Raw genomic sequence first — 21,796 nt, 5'->3', positions numbered from 1 at the left:
TTGAATGGATACAAAATTGATTGACCTGTTACTGTTTAGTTGTTGCATGCATTAATTTTCAAATTCATTGATTGCACTGTTGAATTCTCAGTATTTTAGTGACATCTGGCCTCTTCAACTAATTTCCTAGTACTATAATTCAGTCATGATCCTAGATATTTTTTTCAAAATATAATAAATTCACTCTCCAACTACGGAAAATCCCACAAATTTCTCTACATATTGAGTTCAAGACACATTAATTTAAAAAATTAATTTCGAGAGTTTTTCAAACTTTTTTTAAAAAAATTGGCAGGGGCCGCACGAACGCAAACCTCCACTGTCACAGATTATGACATAGGCTCAATCACTTGAGTCAACCTTAGGCGAGCACCCCTCCAAAATGCAATAGAGGTCACATGCTTTGGTCGTGAGCCTTCTTGATCACCTATTGACTCCTTTCAGGTGAGTTTTTCAAACTCATTAATAAATTAGTATAAGAAAGAACACGATTACTGTAAAGAATATAGGTTAACCTTAGTTAGCTTAGCTTAACTGTAACTGTAGTTAGTTAACTTAACTGTGGTGTTAGTTAGTGATGTACAACTGTCCTTAGGTGGTTAGTTAGTTAAATATTGTAGCTTCTTCTTCTTTCTATTCTCAGTCGGTTATATCAATATACAGAAAGCATTGCTCTTCTCTGATTTTCTCTCTCAATTCTTAATCTCAATTTCTCTCTTTAGTTGCGTATTGTTAAATTCTTCATGGTATCAGAGCATTAATCGAGTGATTCTAGGGAATTTCTTCGCGGAATTGAAGATAGTTCGAGAGAATCTACTCAAGTTCAGAAGCTTTGAACCGTAATTTGTAGTCTATCAATGGCGATTCCTGAGAATTCGACCGATAATGCGAACAATGGAGATAATGCGAGCATCGGAGCGACACCTAGCTCGATTGTGTTAGATCATAATCATCCTCTTTACTTGCATGCGTCTAATGGTCCGGGATCAATGTCTGTGGGACTCATTTTGACAGGTATGGAAAATTACTCTCTCTGGAGTCGTGCAATGAAGGTAGCATTGTTAGGAAATAACAAAGTGTTTGGTTGATGGATCAACATCGAAGGAGGATTTTGGTCCAAATCTGGGAAGTCAGTGGGATTGGTGCAATGCAATTGTGACTTCATGGCTCATGAGCAATGTGAGCAGAGATTTGGTAACAGGAGTGCAATTTTCTTCGAATGCACAGAAGGTATAGGCTGCTTTCAAGGAGCGTTTTGACAAAGTGAATGCATCGAGATTGTATTACTTGCATAAGGAAATATCTACCTTAACACAGGGGATTTCATCAGTATCGATTTATTTTACCAAACTAAAAGATCTTTGGGCAGAATATGACTCAATACTGCCACCTCCTACATCAGCCACTGAGTATATTGAACAATTGGAGTATCAACGACTGCTACAATTTTTGATGGGATTGAATGATAACTTTGAGCAAGCAAGGAGTCAGATTCTATTAATGTCAAGTTTGCCATCTATAGATAAGGCTTATGCTATGGTAGTTCAGGAAGAAAGCAGGAAATCATTTACTGGTAGTACCTATGGGCAAACTAGACATAATGATCCTACTGCTTTGTTTACTGCCCAATCTATATCTAGACCAAGGAGAAACTATAGTTTAGAATGTGATTTTTGTCATTTGAAAGGCCATACTAGAAATGAATGTTATAAATTGATAAAGTGTGAATTTTGTAACAAGACAGGGCACTTGAAGGAGAACTGTTACAAGATTATTGGATATCCATCTGATTTCAAGCAGAAGAACAAAGCAAATGCAGTCATGATAGATGGAGCTGAACAGTAAGGAATGACAACTTCACCAACTACAAACATATATCAGCCAAGTAGCAATGCTGAACCAGCTCAATTTTTCACCAAAGAACAGTATAATCAGTTGTTGCAGTTGCTGAGCAAAGGTTCTACTGCAGGAGCTAGTGCAAACATGGCAGGTAAGTGTTTTTGTGGTAATGTAGCCATATGTGAGAACTTAGAACTTTGCAAATGGATAGTAGATACTGGTGCTACTAACCACATGACTGGTGATAAGAGTTTACTGAAAAATGAAACTTCAGTAGGAAATTTTGGGCAAGTGCAGTTACCTACTGGAGATTCAGCATCAATCTCACATGTGGGAGAGTGTCAACTCACTGGAAGTGATGTACTGAAAGATGTGTTATGTGTACTAGCTTTTAAGTTCAATCTCATGGCAGTCTCTAAAGTGACAGAAGATCTCAAATGCAGTGTTACTTTCTTTTCTAAATATTGTGTGTTTCAGGATCTCTTATCTGGGAGGGTGAAAGAGATTGGTAGAAAAGAAGAAGGTTTGTACATATTATCAGCAGCATTAGGGAAGACAATGAATAGAGCTTTTGTAGCAACTAGTAAATGAGGCATGAAGATATGGCACAAAAGGACATGACATGTTCCAATTCAAGTTCTCAGAAAGATTCCTAGTATACAACATTATAGTGGTAAAATAGATAATGACTCGCTGTCTAAGTGTGAAATTAGCTAGACAAACTAAATTACCTTTTCCAACTAGCACTAGTAGAAGTTTACATGTTTTTTATTTGATCCATATAGATATGTGGGGACCTTATAAGATTGCTACTCATAATGGCATGAAATATTTTCTTACATTGGTTGATGATTTTACCAGATGGACTTGGGTGTTTTTTATGAGACTTAAATTTGATGTTATTTTCTTACTCAGGAACTTTATTAGTATGATCAAAACACAGTTTGGGAAGCAAATTAAGGTGTTTAGATCAGACAATGGGAGTGAGTTTTTTAATAGTGCATGTAGTGGTTTGTTTCAAATGCATGAAATTGTTCATCAGAGCTCATGTCCAGATACTCCCCAACAGAATAAAGTTGTGGAAAGGAGACATAGGCATATACTTGAGACTGCTCGAGCAATCAGATTTCAAGGCCACTTACCTGTTAGATATTGGGGACATTGTATTGATGATGCTGTATATATAATCAATAGAATTCCCTCCTCTGTCCTGGGACATAAATCACCATATGAGTTACTTCTGGGTAAACCACCTTCATTGACACATTTAAAGGTAGTTGGATGTCTATGTTTTGCTACTAATCTGACAGGCCATGATAAATTTGCTCCTTGAGCTATGAGGCCAGTCTTCCTAGGATATGCTGCACATCAGAAAGGTTACAGACTTTTGGATTTGGAGAATAGAGTATTTTTTATAAGCAGAGATGTATTGTTCTATGAGGATATATTTCCTTTTCATTCGGCAGAAGAATCATCAGAATCATTATTCCTGGATATAACTCCAGTACCAAGACAAGATTTTGATGAAGAACCAAATGTAATAGTGGTTAGTTCTGCTACTGATACTCATATTGAGGGAACCAATATGCCATATTCTCCTACTCTGACTCCAGTTCTCTCAAATGAGCAGGACATCTCACATCCTGTTGAACATAACAGTGTGGATAGTCCTGGTGATTCTCTTATTTTACATCCTGTTGAAGAAACTAGAAAATCCACAAGAGTATCTAAGTCTCTCATATGGCTTAAGGATTATGTCAGAAATGACAAGAAAAGCTTTGCAAGTTTCTGCAAGTACCCTATTTCAGAGATGATTGGATATGAAGCTATTTCTTCAAACTATCAAAGCTATTTGGCAAATTTTTCAGTGGAGATGGAACCTACATCATATTCAGAGGCAGTAAGGACAAGAGATAGGTAGAGCCAATGCAGGCAGAAATCAAGGTCTTGGAGGATAATAAGACTTGGGAACTGGTATCCTTGCCGCAAGGACAAAAGGCAATAGGATGTAAGTGGGTTTATAAGATTAAATATAAGACATCAGGTGAAGTTGAAAGGTTCAAAGCTCGATTGGTGGATAAAGGGTATAATTAGAGAGGAGGCTTAGACTAAAGGTTAATGTTAGAAGTGTGTTGTCTATTGTAGCTTCAAGGTAGTGGTTTATTCATCAAATGGATGTTTACAATGCTTTCTTGCAAGGAGATTTATCTGAGGAGGTGTATATGGAAGTATCTCAAGTTTTCAATGGACCAAAGGCTAAACTCAGAGTTTGTAAACTACTTAAGTCCTTCTATGGACTTAAGCATGCATCTAGACAATGGAATCTCAAGCTCACATCAGCCTTGGTGGATGCTGGATTTCAACAGAGTCATTTAGATTATTCTCTATTGATCAAAAGGGCAGGAGATCACATGGTGGTTGTTCTCGTCTATGTTGATGATCTTCTTATCACTGGAGATAGTCCCATCATGATCCAACAGACTAAGGATGATTTACAAACTTCTTTTAAGATTAAAGACCTAGGAGAGCTTAAGTACTTCCTAGGCATAGAATTTGCACGAAATAGTGATGGTATATTAATGCATCAACGCAAGTATGCCCTAGAACTCATAGCTGAGTTGGGGCTCTTAGGCTCTAAACTTGTGTCCTGTCCTATGGAGCCAAATGTGAAGCTTACTACTGCTGAATTTGACACTCATACAAGTACTTCTGATGACACATTATTGACTGATCCAGGGCTATATCAAAGGCTTTTGGGAAAGCTTCTTTATTTGACTGTTACAAGGCCAGATATTTCTTTTGCTGTCCAAAGTTTGAGCCAATTCATGCATAGTCCTAAGGTCTCTCATATGGAAGTTGCACTCAAGGTGGTCAGATATATCAAAAATAGTCCTGTGTTGGGAGTTTTCTTGGCTGCTAAGTGTTTTGAATCACTTACAGCATTTTGTGATGCATATTGGGTTGCATGCCCCAACACACGAAAGTCAGTCACAGGTTATTTCGTTAAGCTTGGCTCTTCCTTGATTTCTTGGAAGTCTAAGAAGCAGTCCACTATTTCTAGAAGCTCAGCTGAATATCGCAGCTTAGCATCCACTGTTGCAGAAATTACATGGATTATTGGTTTACTCAAGGAGCTAGGAGTGGATCATAATTCCCCTGTGCCTATCTATAGTGATAGCAAATCAGTTCTTGTTATTGCTGTCAATCCTGTATTTCATGAACGTACGAAGCACATTGATATTGATTGTCATTTCATTCGTGAAAAGATTCAACATGGTCTTGTTTCCACTCTCTATTGTCCTACAGCTGAGCAAGAAGCTGATATACTCACAAAGGGACTTGGTCGACTTCAGCATTCATATTTGATGTCCAAGCTAGGTCTACTCAACATTTTTCCTAGTCCTAGCTTGAGGGAGGTGTAAAGAATATAGGTTAACCTTAGTTAGCTTAGCTTAACTGTAACTGTAGTTAGTTAACTTAACTGTGGTGTTAGTTAGTGATGTACAGATGTCCTTAAGTGGTTAGTCAGTTAAATACTGTAGCTTCTTCTTCTTTCTATTCTCAGTCGGTTATATCAATAAACAGAGCATTGCTCTTCTCTGATTTTCTCTCTCAATTTTTAATCTCAATTTCTCTCTTTAGCTGCGTATTGTTAAATTCTTCAATTACTTATACATGACATTTTCTTTTTTGATTTAATCATTTTTATCGAAAAGTCCTTAATTTTTAAAACTCAAATTTCAATTCTTTAATTAAGAGTGGAGAAATTTTGACTATTCATCGTATCCCTAGCTCGATAGTATTCGTGCCACTTATTACTAGCGAAATGAAATATAATACATTTCTATTTCCGGGCATTTGTTCCCACACCTAGAGATGGTTAACTAGTTATCCTTTAAAAACACGTCAGTTGCTTTTTGCAGCTTTCATTTTAATCTACTTTATCCGTAGCCTATTTCCTTTTTGGTCCGTACCAAAAAGAATGACCTCTTTCCTTATTTGAAATTAATTTACCTTTATGCAATAATTTATAGTCACACAAAATATATGTGTCTCATTTTACATCAAAAGTTCAAAAGTCTTCTATCTTTTCTTAAACTCCGTACCAAGTCAAATGAGTTCACATAAATTAAAACGGAGGGAGTATCATTTTTGCACATCTAATAAATTTTAATCCCTTTCAATATGGAATATTTATAACTAACACATAAACAAACAAAAAACATCACCTATCATAATAATTGGCCAAGAAGGAAAGTTTCAAATATAGCTGAGAAGCGAAGCTCGATAAAGATGCTTATTACAGTCACTCAAGTACCTATCAACATCAAGTTGATGTAATACTAGTCCAGAAAAATATAGTATGAATATTTCTTTTGTTAGGGGTTGGGGGGTGTTTTCTTTTTGTTACTTCAAAAATGACCTGTGGGTTGTATGTCTATGCTATCGTGGCTTAGGGGTTTATCCAGCGTAGAAGCTACGGAATTAGATGAACTCATAATTTTAGCTTATACCTTATATTTTTATCTGAAAATATTATTAAATATATAAAAATAATAAATTTTGAATCCATTATATTAGATGAAATATGATAGAATAGTAAATTCAAACGCATAAAAATTAAATTCTGAATTCGCTTCTACCAAGGCGAACCTAGAATTCTTCTTACGAGTTTGTTAGAATTCAATAATTTTGACCTAAATATTATATTTATATTTAAAAATTCACTTAATAAGTATAAGTAACTATTCAAAATTCAATAAATTATCTGTTTAAAAATAAAAAGCTCATCAACTTAAAATCTTAACTTTAAGGGTTGAAGAATTTGAGAAAGGATAAGAATCTTGTACATAAGATTTGTACAAGATTGTTCCCACGTTTATATAACTCTTTTTCATTTTAGGCACGTACCTTTTTGTGCCATATGGCTAAAGATTTGCCATTAGTTTAAAGTTTGATGGTTACTTCGATGTAATTGCCTTTATGCTAGGTGGATGAATTTGCATTCGAATAACCTTCCACATAAATTGTGTCAATCACTTAAGTTCCTGTGTTGTATAGTAAGTAGAGTTATCACCACTACTTTTTGCTTCTTATTTTTCTTTTTAATTCCATTCGAAGATAGTATGTGTCATGATTTCTCTGGCTCATGTTCCTTTTTCGTATTTGACTAATTATAAATTATTTTGTTGAACAGTTAGTTAGATCAAACTTTATATTGAACTCATAAACGAGCTAGTTTAGAGCTTGAGGCATGACATAAACATATTATATATTCTTATAAATGATCGCAAAACTATCGTAAGGCAATTATGTCAAAACAATAATGTTATGTTATGACTCAGAATGCTGCACGGTGGTTTATAAGATGATTTCAAAAGTATTAACTAGAAGGCTGCAGGGTGTAATGGATAACTTGGTAGATAATACTCAGGCTGCATTTGTACCTGGGAGAGCTATCACAGACAATATTATTCTGAGTCATGAGTTGGTTAAAGGATATGAGTCATGAGTTGGTTAAAGGATATGGGAGGAAAGGTATATCCCCTAGATGTATGATGAAGTTAGACATGCAGAAAACCTATGACTCAATTGAGTGGGAGTTTATGGAACAATCGCTATATGCTTTAGCATTCCCAACAAAGTTTGTAAGGTGGATAATGAGCTGCATAGGAACAGTCACATATACTTGTGAGCACGTGATTTTTGTTTTACGCGACAATCGCTCCAAAAGAAATAAAAATAATAACAAATGGTCCTGTTGTACAATTTTTGGATTTTACATGGCACTTTGTTAATTATTTACGATTTTTGCCCATTTTTATTTTTTATTAAAACAAAACACAAAAAATGTATGTGTCGCGCGTAATTTGAACCGTAATCCATTTGTTAAATGGAAAATCACAAAATACGCATTTTTTGTCCTGATTTGTTGCCTTGTTTAATTTTACCTACTTTTAACATTTTTATATGCGTGCCATAAATACGTTAAGTGTTTATTAATGGTGTTTAGTTTTATTTAGTTAGGTTGTGCGTTTAAGAAAATTAGAAATAAAGAAAAGAGGTTAAAATTTGTCTTAAATGAATTTGGGCCAATTCCCATTTTTGCAAAATCTGAGGCCCAAATGAACAGCCCAAGCCACCAGTCCGAACAACCCACCCCAGGCCACAAAACGACGTAGTTTAATACCAAAACTACGTCGTTTCGATACCAATCCATCACGACCGTTCAAACCAAGCCGATCTAACGGTCCGGATCCCTCACCCATAACCCCCATTACCCGACCCGTTACCCGAACCAATTCTGACCCCTACTAAGCCAAATGACGACGTTTCTTTTAAGCCTTCAGATCCAAGCCGTCCATCTCGCCTCATCCAACGGTTGGAACCAATCCACCCATTGCATATATAAGGTTCCTATCGTACCCTGCCCCCCTATCCAGGACCCCAACCTTCGTCCTCATCCCCTTCCCCTCCAAACCCTAGCCGCCCCTGTATTCTTCACCATGAAAGTCGGCGGCATGAACGCCGGTGGCCTTCCCCTTAACACCATAGGACCATCTCACCCCCTGAACATGGACCTGTTGACCGTTTAGTTTGAATCCCCTCCCACCTTCTCGAATCTTCATTTGAAGATTCGAGTCGGAACCTGATTTACACCAATCGACCTCAACTTCACACTAGACAATCCCCAGACACCCCTCGTGACCAAACCATGCTTGGTTTGGTCCGAATCTGACCAGAGAAACACGAATCCCAGATCTGATGTTTTGAACCCTAGGGTCCTCGTGTCTGTTCCGTGCCTATTCCGTGCCTATTCCGTGCCTGTTTAAACCAAGAGTTTATGGTCTAATGGACCTTAATCGAAGTGTTTCTCATTTGAGAAACACTTCGATTAAGGGTCCCTCGTGCTTGTCCCGTGCCTGTTCCGTGCCTGTTTAAACCAAGAGATTAGGGTCTAATGGACCTTAATCGAAGTGTTTCTCAAATGTGTTTCTCATTTGAGAAACACTTCTATTAAAGTCCGTTCAACCTTGAGAAGGGTCTGTACAACACAAGTTGATTTTTCTGTTTCTTCTTTCAAAGTTCTTAAGGTAAGTTTGCTTTCTCTTTGTTATTCAGTACGTGTGTGGTTTAAAGGTCTGTTCGTATGGCCGGATGTCTTGTAATTTGTGTCTTTGAATTTTTATCAACTGTTGATTGTCCACCTTGCCTGCACCCCTTTGTTTGATCGAATGTTTCCTCATTCACTGATAATGTGTGTGTATGTGAGCTGCCTAATTGACTGAATCAAAATTGTTTGAGTAATCAATCCCCAAGTTAACCTCTGTATTGACATGTGCAATCTGACCCCTTGTTGATACTGTTTGATTCTAATCCTTGGCTTTGATTGTGTATGTTGTAACTGGTATAGTCGATTCGATACATGTCGTCAAATAGTTTCTAGTTGTTTGAATGGTAACAGCTTGATTTGTCTTGCTGAACATTGTTCGAATTAAGAATCAACTATAGCTACTTACCTTTGATGTATTTGAATCAGAAATGTAAAGGGATTGGTTTTGTCTAATTGCAATCTGAATTGATAGCATGTGCACTTGTGCACAACATGTGCATAAAGGCCCTTTTTGAATTAAAATAGTTTGACAGCATGTGCTGTTAGAACACACCCCTGCTGTCCATACCCTGCTTTAGTTTAAGAAGTATTAAACCTCACTTAAAAGAGTAATACTGCCAGGGAATATCATGGGGGGGTTTGTTGATACTTAAATAGCTAAGTAGAATCTGAAAAAGGATAGCACATGGGAGGGGTGTTCTAATTGTCGAACAGGCTGTTAAAGGGTTGATTTTAGGCTTATAAAAGGGAAGGACTTCCATCAGTTTGGGGAGGATTTTTTTGGATAACAACACAGGAGAGATAGAGAGAGAACTAAGGAGGATAAGAACACAGTTTGATAATACACAAAAAGAGAATACACACAGAAAACTTAGTTTGGAGATTGAGAGTTGAAGTTCTGAAAAACAGAAAACTGGAAAAGGACTTTTGTTTGATAACACAGACAGATAAAACTAGAAATTGCATTCTTCTCTACTGTCTTGATTTCACTGGTCTTGACCTGTTTGTTCAATACTGATTTCTTCTAAATCCAATTGAGTCTGCTGGTTGTCTGTTGGTTTACTCTGGAACTTGGTCTAGTTGGGTTCTTGATTCTACTTGCTTCGCTTGTTGTTGTTGCTGCTATTTTGCTTTCTGCTGCTGCTGACCCTTCTGCTTCCACTTCTTCTTTGCATTTCAGTATTCAGGTACACATTTCGAGTCCCATGTTGGTGTTAACTGTAACAGTTCGAAAGCATGAAATGAAAGGAGTTTGAAGAAGTTTAAATGTCTGTTTGTAATGCTCATGGTATATTGATTTCTTTTGTATAAATTAATTAGTGTGTAATTCAATAGCAAAAGATTAGTTAGTTAATACTTAACTGAGTTTTAGCCTCTTGCATCCTAGTTTATAGTTGTTTGTTGGTACGAGGTGTGTAATGGTACAGTACGTAGAATGTACGGATAATTGACATAGCGACTGACCGGATTCCTTTTTAGCTATAATGATATGCATAGGATAGAATACTTCCACCTTACACAATGATGTTCTGTTTTATTTTAGTTCTTTTATCAGGACCTGCTAGGCAGTATATATAAGCACGTTCGAATCCCCATTAGTAATAATGCCTAGTGGTTAATTCCCTTAATCTAGCCTAAATGAGTCTAGTTTAAATTTAATTCAAGAAATGTTTTGGATGTAAGCATAGCATTTTGTCAGCTCGTATGTGATTTCTTTGTCAAATCAAAGCATTTTTCCATGAAGTATAATGTTTTCTCCACTTTGTAAATAATTAATCAGAAATTAATAAGAATCCGGATTGGGCCCAAGCATATAATTAAATTAGCATGTACCTTTTTCTTCTAGTTTTAGAGACAAACGCATTAGAAATGTAGCCACTTTAGGATATCCTTTCTAAAATAGAGACGAGCCTCGCCAAATAAAAAATGCAAAATTGCGGGGCCCTCAATAACTAGCCATAATAAATACTTAGAATTCGGGACAGGCCGGTTAGTGAATTTCATGGCCTTTCCCAAGAATTACAACGCGTTAGACTCCTTAGGCGCGGCTTAATTAAATTACAGTCTTAAACTCGGGTGCACATTGATGTGACCTTAATCCAAATCTCAACGGAGTCAAAATGTGTCGACGACCACGGGTGCATTGATTGTGACGTGGTTCGAGATGCATTTCCACGACGTTGCAATTCTATAAAAATAAAAAAAATGATAATAATAAAAGCGGTTTAAACTTAATAAAAGCACGTAAGTCATAACATGTATTTAAATCAGATATTTAGCCATTATAACAATTTAAGCGACCGTGCTAGAACCACGTGATTCGAGGGTGCTTAACACCTTCCCTCGGGTCAACAGAATTCCTTACTTAGAATTTCTGGTTTGTAGACTTCATTTGGAAAAGTCGAAAATTTTCTCGATTTGGGATTCAAGATAAACCGGTGACTTGGGACACCAAAAGCCAAACCTTTTCCCAAGTGGCGACTCTAAATTAAATAAATAATCCCTGTGAGCACGTGATTTTTGCCTTTACGAAAACTACTCCAAAATAAATAAAAAATCAAATAAATTTCTTTTACTGTGTAATTCTTGAATTTGCGTGGTGTTAAATATTTGTGTTATGTCCATAAATATTTACTTTGTTATAATAAAATGAAAAATAAAATAAAATACATGTTGCATGCATATAGGATTTAATTATGCATTTAAAAGATAATTTAAATAAAATCACAAAAAATATGCAATAGTTCTATTTTCCTCTGTGTGATTGATGTTTTGTCTATGTGTTAAATAATTGTTATAGAGTAATTAATATATTTTTGTGAAGTTAAAATTGTTTTATAATTAAACTTAGAAATTTAAATTAGAAAAAATGAAAAAAATGTATATATATACAAAATCGGACCTGGATTAAAATCCAGGCCCAAAACCAAAATTACCCCCCCCTAGCCCAATCCAGGCAGCCCAAGTCTGGTCCAAACCAGACGAGCCGAAACGACAGCGTTTGGTCGTAGTTTTTCGGGGACCGTTGGATCAAATCCAACCAACGGTCAAGATCTCACCCCCTTTACCCGTAACCCGTAACCCGATCCAGTAACCCGACTCAGCCGACCCTGGCATTAAACCAAACGACATCGTTTGGTTTAATGAATTGATCCTGGCCCTTCATTCTATCTAATCCAACGGACAATATCAATCCACCCCACCCCTATATAAGTCCCAGGCCCCTACCCCGGCCCCAAACTAAACACCCCCCTCCTACACTGTTCATCATCATCCCCCAAACCCCCACTCCTAACCCTAGCCTCCCTAGGATCCCACCGCCTGAAACCCGGCGGCATCAATGCCGCCGGTCACCAAAATAACACCCTAGAACCCCCTGAACCTCCTCTATCCAGATATGCTAGCCACTTGGCTCGAATCTTTCTGAAGGTTCTCGAATCTTCATTTGAAGATTCGAGCCAAGCTCAGATCTAAACCAAATAACCCCTAGTTAACACCATAGCACCCCCTAGCATGCCTCGTTATGGATCTGATATCGGTTTGGTTCGAATCCCCTCAGAACTCTTCGAATCTTCTTTTGAAGGTTCGGACCAAACAAGAACAAGCTCAGATCTATTCTAAACTGGCACCAAATGACCCCTAGGCTACCCTCACCCGTGTTTTGTATTTGGTCCCCCTCGAATCTGACCAGAAATAGTTAAGTCCCAAATCGAACCTTCAGGAACCCTAGAAATACCAAACTTCTGGATTCTGTCCAAGTTGAATAAAGATTGAGGTTTAATCGACCTTAGTCGAAGTATTTTCAGTGGAAAATACTTCGACTAAGGTCTGTTTGATTTCAAACAAAGTCCGAATCCAAGATGAGTCCGAGTCTGTAAATTTAAAGATTTAGAGGTATTTTTTTTTATTTTTCTTTTTGTATTCTATGTGTGTTTTGTGTTTGTTTTATTAGACTGTAATTTTCACATCTTCTATTTTGATTCTGTCTCCTACCCGTCTATATGATATAATAAGTAAATTGTTTCTGATGGTATGATTATTTACAATATGTGTAATCGACTCGATTAAGTTCGTCGATTAGTTATATTATGAATTCTCCTTAATACTGATTGAAATAATCTGTTTCTATAGACTGCTTGTTGACAATTGTTGTAGACAATCAGTTTAATTAATACTCGTCAATTAAATCACCTTTGTTTACATTTCAATAAGTCTGTCAGAATAAATGTTGTATGTATATTGTTTCCTGAACATTAAGTTTCAGGGCATTGTCAGTATATTGACAATGCTCCTGTATTTGTTTGCTTTTAGTTCAGTTTTGAATTTCAGTTGAAATAATCCTGCATGTTCTGTGTAATGTTAAGGGTGTTTTATTCAGTGTTCAGTTGAGAATCCCCTGTTTAAATTCAGTTCTTGTCAATCAGTTATTAGAAATGTGATATACTGTCTCAAAATCATAGGATTGGTTATAGCTGTAAATCAGAAGGATAATTAAGTTTATACAGATTATAGAATCTGTTTTACAGTGGGTTCTGATTTTTCAGTAATAACAGTAGGTTTTCAGGGGTACTACTGGTAACGAAACAGTGAAGGTAATATGATATAATAGAGGGCTGAAAGTGGTTTGTTAATGGATTTTAATTTAATGAGATAATGGGAAACAAAGGGTAATGGACTGCTGAAGATCAGGGAAAAGTTAACTTAATGGGGTTTAAAGTAGAAAAAGAGGTTTTTAATGGAATTTTTCTGTTTTTAAAAGATAAAAGGGGTCCATGTAGCACTAACAAGAAAAGGGGCAGACCTGTATAAATACAGGATCTGATGGGCAGATTAAGGCAGTTTTTTTTTGGAGAGATTTCAGAACAGAATTTAGACAGACTTTAAGAAATTTAGAGAGGAAGAGAAAAAATCTGAAAAGATACAGTTTTCAGATAGATAAGTAGAGCTTAAGGGGACTGGAAAGGTTACAGTCATAATAAATTTGAAGGAGGGTTACAGTCGCGCACACACACAGATACAACAGCAGAAACAGAAAATCAGAAAAATGGGAATTTGAAACCGAAAAGAAACTGAAATCTGAAATATTGTTCTTTTGTTGAATCTGTTCAATTTTTTTTTGGTTCCACTGGTTCAGTTAAACATCTGAAGTTTTTTTTATTATTTAACTGTACTGTGCATCTGTTTTCTTCGGGTCTTATTATTGCTCAAATCTGTGGGAATACTGGTATTTTGCTGAGTTTGTTACTGCTGCTACTGCTGAAATTTACTCCTTCCACCTTCATTTTCAGGTACATGTCTTTTAAATTTCATGTTGGAAAGAGATTCAACATGACTAATCAATGAAGCTTGAATTGCAATTCTGTTTTTCCATTTGTCCAAGTTCACCAGTTTAAATTTCATTTTGTTTCATGTTAGATAATTAGTAGTGAATTCAGTTTGATAACTATGAGTTAATTGTCTTACCTTGAAATTTATATAAGTTTTTGTAATAATGTTAGCTCTCCATCTCATTAGTTTTGTCATGTTTGAACTGTCAAGGTAAGAAACATGATATAAAGATTGGCCATTAATTAGGCCTTGTGACATTGTTAGTTGAATAAAGAATAGCGTGAAAAATATAAAAACCATATTGCTAGTTTATTCTGATCATCTGATTTAGTTGTGGAAGGAATGATATAAGTTGTACGTTCATATGTGGCATCATAACAGGTATCTATAGAACCATTAGTGGACGGTAAGTTGAGTTGTTATGGCACATTATGATGTTAAAGTGTTACGAATGTTTCAAAACATACAAATATGAACATATGACATGTAAGGCAATGTTGTTAATCAATTTGTATAATAATTCCCTTTCTTATCAATTTAATGCTTATTTACCATCCTAAATAAATAATTAGGCCTATTGGATTAAAAGCAAGTATATGAAAATAAAAATGAGATGTACAAATTGCAACACTTTACATCAACGACAATTAGAAATAGGACTTGCATTAAAAAAAAATAATAAAAGTTCTTGAAAAAATATTCTTCCCTTTATAAATCATTTTTAGTTTCATATATAATTCATTATCGGGCATATAGATATATATGTCGTATTTGTGAAGAGTAGTATTAATCATGTTCTTAGTCTTTATTTTGAATTTGAATAGTCTTGGGATGAACATAATTAATATTCGGAAATTATAGTCAACGGGCAATATTTAATAAATCATGAATTCTTTTAAGAATTTAAAGGCATCCCCTAAAATATGAATCCCCTAATAAACAATTTTGTGGAAAATCCATAATATTGTTACCAAAAATTTTACGCAAACAGGGATGCGTTCGCGCACCCTGATTATATTTTTAAAAGCAAAAATTCGGATTATGCGTACGCGCAATTTCGAGTGAATATTTAATAAAATGAATTTCTTTAAAAAAATATTAAATAATTTCATATAACCCGAGATGTGCAGTTCATTATCTAAATACAAGGGTGATGATGTTCCTGATTTTATTTTTCGAACATATGTTTGTTGATAAAAACTATAACAATTTTATTGTGTACACGTACGCGTGGCACGATCTCCGGTAATTATAAAAAGTATATAATACGAATATACGTACGCGTAATTCGTCCATATAATTGTAAACAATAAGTAAAAGCGGTTGTAAAATCATGCAATAAAAACATATTTAGTAAAAAATCAAGATAGTTAAGCCAAGAATGAAAGCAGTTGAGCGACCGTGCTAAAACCACGGAATTCGGAAATGCCTAACACCTTCTTCCGGATTAACAGAATTCCTTACTCAGGATTTCTGGTTCGCAGAATAATAAACAGAGTCATATTCTCCTCAATTCAGGGATTAAAATTGGTGACTTGGGACGCCTTAAAATTCCCAGGTGGCGACTCTGAAATAATTAAATAAATCCCATTTCGACTATCCTTTAATTGGAGAAAACTCCTTTGTACCCCTCGCGGGCGCGGAAAAAGGAGGTGTGACAGCTCTGGCGACTCTGCTGGGGAAAAAAGTGTTGTAACCCAGAACCACTGGTTCAGGGTTTAAAGAATTCGAGCTTAAGATAACTGCAATAATTGGCTTTATTTATTATATGATTTTCAACTGTTTATATGCTAATATGCTAAATGTTGCTTTTTACCGCTTTGATATTATTTGAATTATGAATATATACAACTGCTACGAAACCCCCTTCTTTCTGAGTCTTCTGAATTTATGGTGTACACGTGCGCGTGACCCACCTTTCTGTTAAAGTCATACCAAATAAGACGGAGTTGGGACAAGTAACTAGGCCGGGCAGACTTTCGTGCTCCCGGTACGTTGCCCCCGCTTCGGCTCAAACTGTCCGTTTGGGTAAGCCAGGTTTAGAACAATCAACCTAAGGTTTTACACTTAGAATAACTCAGCCATGTACCGGATCCCTAGTAGGAACGAATATTTGCATCATATGCATTTGGCCTTGGAGACTCAACACAGGGGTTGGGTCTGTCTAGGACAGGTGAACCCAAAATAAAAAGACCATCATGATGCATCCTACTTGTTACTTGTGCATTCATTTGCCTCGAACATGCTTGTTGACCAGCTTAAATAAAATCATGGTGAGAAGAAAGGAATAAAATAGGTTGTTTTAAAAATTTCGAAAAAATATAGTTTTAAATTTTGAAATAAAGGTATTTAATAAATAAAAAAATTTTCGAAAATGATTTTTTTTTCTCAGTATAAATTTTCAAAATGAATTTTGACTTTATCAAAATTAAATTTCAGATACAAAATGAGCACCACACAAAGCCCCTCATCCACAAGTACGGAAGAATTTCTATGTCAGCTTCAAATGTGGTGGTATGATTTAGGCGAAGACGGTCAAAAATGGGTCGTCAAGCATTTGGGAAATCTCACGGACATTATGAAAGTTAAACCCCGTGATGATCTGATTGCGGCGTTAGTAACTTTTTGGGACCCTGCTCACAATGTTTTTCGTTTCTCTGACTTCGAGCTTACTCCTACATTAGAGGAGATAGCTGGATATGCTGGTTTTGACGGAAGTTTAAGAAATCAAAGCTTGATATTCACAAAGGCTCCTTCGGTACATCGATTCTTCGGTCTTCTGAACATCAGCAGTCAAATCAGGAAAAGCAATGTCATCAATGGATGTTGTTCCTTCAACTTTTTGTATTCAAGGTTCGGAAAATCAGATGGGTTCGAAATTCATGAGAAAGGCCTTACTAATAAGCAAAACAAAGACACTTGGCAGATTCACCGTCGATTTGCTTTCATGGTGGCTTTTCTAGGAGTCATGGTCTTCCCAAATAAAGAGCGAACAATTGATATTCGCACCGCGAAAGTTGTGCAAATCCTCACCACTAAAGAAAATCACACCCTTGTCCCCATCATTCTATCAGATATTTATCGGGCTTTGACTTTATGCAAATCAGGAGCAAAAGTCTTCGAAGGATGCAAAATTTTGTTGCAAATGTGGGTGATTGAACATCTCCAACAACAGCCCAAGATCATACAGTATGGGTCAAATAATGATAATTGCATCGAAAGCTATGAGGAAAGAACAAAAAATTATCAGGTTCCAGAAGGAATAGAAGCATGGGTATCTCATCTAAAGGCTTTAACGGCAAATCAAATTGAATGGACCCTGGGATGGCTCCCGATGAGGGAAGTAATACACATGTCAACCTCAAATAGTTATCTACTACTATTGGGATTGAGAAGCATTCAGCCGTATGCACCACTGAGAGTCCTAAGGCAATTAGGGAGATATCAAATAGTTCCTGATGATGAAGATTTGAGTGTGCAAGTAATCGAATTACACCCAGAAGCCACTATTCCCGAGGCTCTACTTCAGCAGATGTGGAATGGGTGCCGATACTTGAAAAGTGATACTCAAGTCCCAGACGCTACAAAGGGTGAGATAAATCCTGGATATGCAAGGTGGTTTGAAAAACGGTCTCGCGTGGATGATGTACCAGAGCCTGAGCTAAGAAGGCCAACAAAAAGACCCCATGTTCAAAACTTCAATGATAAAATCCAAGAGCGGTTGATCTGGGGAGAAAAGGAAAAAGGGTACAAAGCAACTATCCATGCCCTAAAAGAAAATCTAAGAAGCCTCAGTTTGGAGAAAGATTTACAAGCACAAGAAGCCGAAGGCGAGAAGAAGAGTCTAGCTTGTGAGAATGAAAGTCTTCATGTCCGATTCCAAAAAATGAAAAGAGTTTCTGAAACGCCAAAGAGGAGCTGGAAGGATCAAAAAACCATCGCCAATCTCTTTGAAAGAATGCAAGATTATGATTCCATTCTTGCGGAAAATGAAAAGGCTTTGAGCAAAGCAAAAGAAAGAATCCAACAATTAAACGAAGAAGCCAGATCTAACAAGGAACGCCAAGATAGGCAATCCGAAAAAGACAAGGCACAATTCAAGAAGGAAAAAGACTATTGGATGCGATCAGAAGACCAGCTTCGTGCACAACTAGAAGAGGCAAGAAGATGCAACAGAGAACATCAACAAGCAGACCTCGACAGGGAAAGATCGCAAGCAAGATTAGAGCAGGCCAGACTCCGAGCTCTGTTAGAATCAGCTCTAGATCGTGAAAACCGTGTCAGAGATATAGCCACCACTCGTCAGCAGCAATTGCAAGACCAAGACCAACGTCTCCAAGGTTTCAGGGCACAAATCCACGACCTGGCAGTCTTCACATCTCAAAGTTATGTAAACTGCCAAGGAATGGATTATGAAAGGTTTACAGAGCATGCGCCCACTTTTGCTCGTCATCTAGCAATGGAGTTGGAAAGGATGTATCGTACGCTGGGAGGCCATCCAGGTCAAGCCCCACATTGAGTAGATAATCCAATATTTGACAGCAAAAGTGGAAAGTGGGGGATGTTGTGAGAATGTTAAGAATTGTATCTTTTATTTTGATTTAAGTGTGTGTGTTTTCAAGCCATTTTCTTAAAGTTTTCAAATGTAGTTCCATCTTTGTGTAATAAAAAAAAGTGATTGCCTTTAGTCCGAACTACGCAAGGTCTGATTCATGCGGGGGCATGATACGTAGGCAATCTCTATAAGATTCGACCACCACGATAAAAGATATATATAATAAATAAAGGTGAATAACAATAAAAATTTCAAGAAAGCTGGGACGACACAAACATCCGAGCAAATGCATAATAGAAAGGGATTATTTGTCTAGGAGCATTGCATCTCAACGTGTAATTATATATGTGTTAAACTCTCAAAACTAACAAGTTTGTTCATTTTCAGAATTCAAGCAGTTAGTTTCTCTAAAGAGTATACTGGCATATTATCACTATCACACAAGATCAAAAGGACCAATACCCGAAAGTATGTCTATCCCAGATGTTGACACAGGTATGGAGCTAGAGGAGATGGATGTCGGGAAAATGAAAGAAGAGATGTTTAAACTCAAGCAGCAAATGGCTGAGATGTACCAAGCCTGGTCTACAGGACAGTTACCCCCATCTCACCCAAATAACCCTGCTCCATCAATGACCCAAACTCAGGATAATATCACCACTGAATTATCCCCAAATTTCCCCATTTACCAGCACTACCGAGGCACCACCTCTCAGACACCACAGTCTCCACCTCCAAAACCAGTTCCGTACTTTCCTCCACCTATGACTCCTGTTTTCGTAGCACCTCCCCCTGCTACATTTCACAAATCTCCTAGTGAGCCTACATTCCAGGCCCAGGACAACCAATATTACCCCCGGAGCCCACCTTCAAAGCCTCCGAAATCAATTCAATTGCTCCTCGGTTTGATCTCCCAACTGAAATTGACAAGCCAGCCAAAAATGCTGAACAAGAAGAGAGTATTCGGACGGGCAAAAATCGCTCGCTTTATCTTTGCGCAAAAACCCTTCGTGTCTTCGTGCAAAGAGGGGCAGCTGTAAGCACGTGATTTTTGCTTCACGGACAATTGCTCCAAAAGAAAATAAAAATAGCGGCAAAGGGCTTCGCTGTACAATTTTTCGGTCTTTCCGTGACATGTTTTGTTAATCGTTTGTGAGTCTGTCCATTTTTGCATTTAATCATTAACAAACAAAAATACAAAATATGCATGTTAGGATGATTAAACCATAATTCGGTCAGTAAAAGAAAATTCAAAATATATATATATATGTGTGCATCGCTCGTTCTAGGCTTTTAGTTAACTTACTTAAATAATTTTTGTGATAATTGTGTTAAAATGTTGCATTGTTGTTTAGTTTTAATTTCGTTATTTTGTTATTTATTATTTTTATTTTGTTTTAAAAGAAAAAATGAAATTAGAAAAACAAAAGAGAAGGAAATCGGTTTGGGCCAAAAATTAAACAAAATAACTGGCCCAACCAGCACGCAGGCCCAGTCCAAATCCGGTTGCCCAGACACCTCCTGAAACGACACCGTTTCAGGCCAATCCATCTCAGCCGTTCCAATCAATCCAATCCAACGGTCCAGGATCATTTTCAGCAACCCGTGTTCAAACCCGACCCAATAACCAATCCGATCCAATCCCCCACTTAAACCAAACGACCTCGTTTAATTACCAAACGACCCCGTCCCATTTCTCAACATCAGATCTAAGCCGTTGAGATCATCTGATCTAACGGCTCAGATCCGATCAACCTCACCATATATAAACCTTCCCTTACACCCCACGCCCCCTATCCGAACCCCACCCCTCACTCGTCTCCTTCCCTGAACCCTGAAACCCCCAAACCCTAGCAGCCGCCCTAGTCTCCTTCGCCATTAAAGCCGGCGGCACGAACGCCGGTGACCACCCCCTGAACACCCTAAGACCCCCTCACTCCCCTGAACACGAATCCACTAACCACGAACCTCGAATCATCTCCTATCGTCTCGAATCTGGATTTGAAGATTCGAGACAAAACTCGATCTACACCAAACCACCCCATCTTCATACCAGACACCCCCCTGACCTTCCTAGTGACCAAACCAAACTTGGTTTGGTCCGAATCTACCCACAACTCCTAAAAATCCAGATCTGGAAATCCAGAACTGGAAACACATGCACCTGGGGAACCCGGCCAGTTTTGACATAGGTTTGAGGTCTAATAGACCTTAGTCAAGGTGTTCTCATGTGAGAACACCCTGACTAAAGTTTGTTCGGCCTCAAAAGTTCGAAGTCGAGTTTGATTTGGGTCTGTTTGGTTTAAACGTTTTGGTAAGTTTTCCGTTCTTTTGTTTTATTTCCAAATAAGTTGTCAGCATATCTCTTTGTGTTTGTTTGTTATTTTGTTATTTTTCATCCAGATTTCTTTCATCTCTGTTAAAGACCTTTTATTTGGTCGTTTGTCTTCTATTTGTATTCTGAATGTACTCTGTGATGAACCTGTTCGATTAGATTGGTCGTCAAATGAATAAACTTATATAGGTCCCCAGTTATTGAACATAGAATTGTCTGATGCCCTTTAGGTCCCTAAACGTATTGTTTATGTGAGCGATCGATTATTACCTGCTATAATTAGTATAGTCGACTCGATAAATGTCGTCGATTAGTTTTCTATAACTAATGAATCGAAGGAGTTAGGATTGTCACATAACTAATTAAACTCGGACACTGGCTGGATGACCTAGTAATGTTTGAAATGGTCTGTTGGCATTATAAAAATGACTAAAAGGGTTCAGTCTAGGCAGTCCTGAGCTCGAGCTTTCATCAGTGCAAAAAATGCCCTAATGCTGCAATAGGCAGGGGCAGTAATAATCAAGGTTGACAGGGGTAATCTGGGGTGCTAAAAAGAACAGAAGTAATTAGTTTAAGTGAGCTGACAAGTAGGGTACTAACTTAGGATTAAACTAATACCAATGGG

General features: G+C 37.2%; 1 protein-coding gene and 1 non-coding gene across 2 annotated transcripts; one reads left to right on the top strand and one right to left on the bottom strand.

Moving 5' to 3' along the window:
• Nucleotides 1–292: 292 nt before the first annotated feature.
• LOC138869904 (U1 spliceosomal RNA) lies at nt 293–452 on the bottom strand. The gene has a single exon (XR_011400147.1). It is a non-coding gene; the product is annotated as a U1 spliceosomal RNA (small nuclear RNA).
• Nucleotides 453–857: 405 nt separating this feature from the next.
• Nucleotides 858–1,845, top strand: LOC138868318 (uncharacterized). Its single transcript, XM_070145863.1, has 3 exons — nt 858–1,052; nt 1,105–1,230; nt 1,318–1,845. Exons 1-3 carry the CDS (start codon nt 858–860, stop codon nt 1,843–1,845), a joined length of 849 nt encoding a protein of 282 aa, XP_070001964.1.
• Nucleotides 1,846–21,796: the final 19,951 nt, after the last annotated feature.

The sequence above is a fragment of the Nicotiana sylvestris genome, chromosome 5, assembly GCF_000393655.2.
Source record: "Nicotiana sylvestris chromosome 5, ASM39365v2, whole genome shotgun sequence".
NCBI classification, from domain to species: Eukaryota; Viridiplantae; Streptophyta; class Magnoliopsida; order Solanales; family Solanaceae; genus Nicotiana; species Nicotiana sylvestris.
The sequence above is the reverse complement of the archived record's forward strand: the minus strand, read 5'-3'. Positions and strand labels throughout refer to the sequence as shown.

Coding starts and splice junctions, on each gene's coding strand:
- LOC138868318 (XM_070145863.1), top strand. CDS start 858: ATGGCGATTCCTGAGAATTCGACCGATAATGCGAACAATGGAGATAAT. Junction 1,053..1,104: donor TCTGGAGTCGTGCAATGAAG/GTAGCATTGTTA, acceptor TCAACATCGAAG/GAGGATTTTGGTCCAAATCT. Junction 1,231..1,317: donor TTTCTTCGAATGCACAGAAG/GTATAGGCTGCT, acceptor ACCTTAACACAG/GGGATTTCATCAGTATCGAT.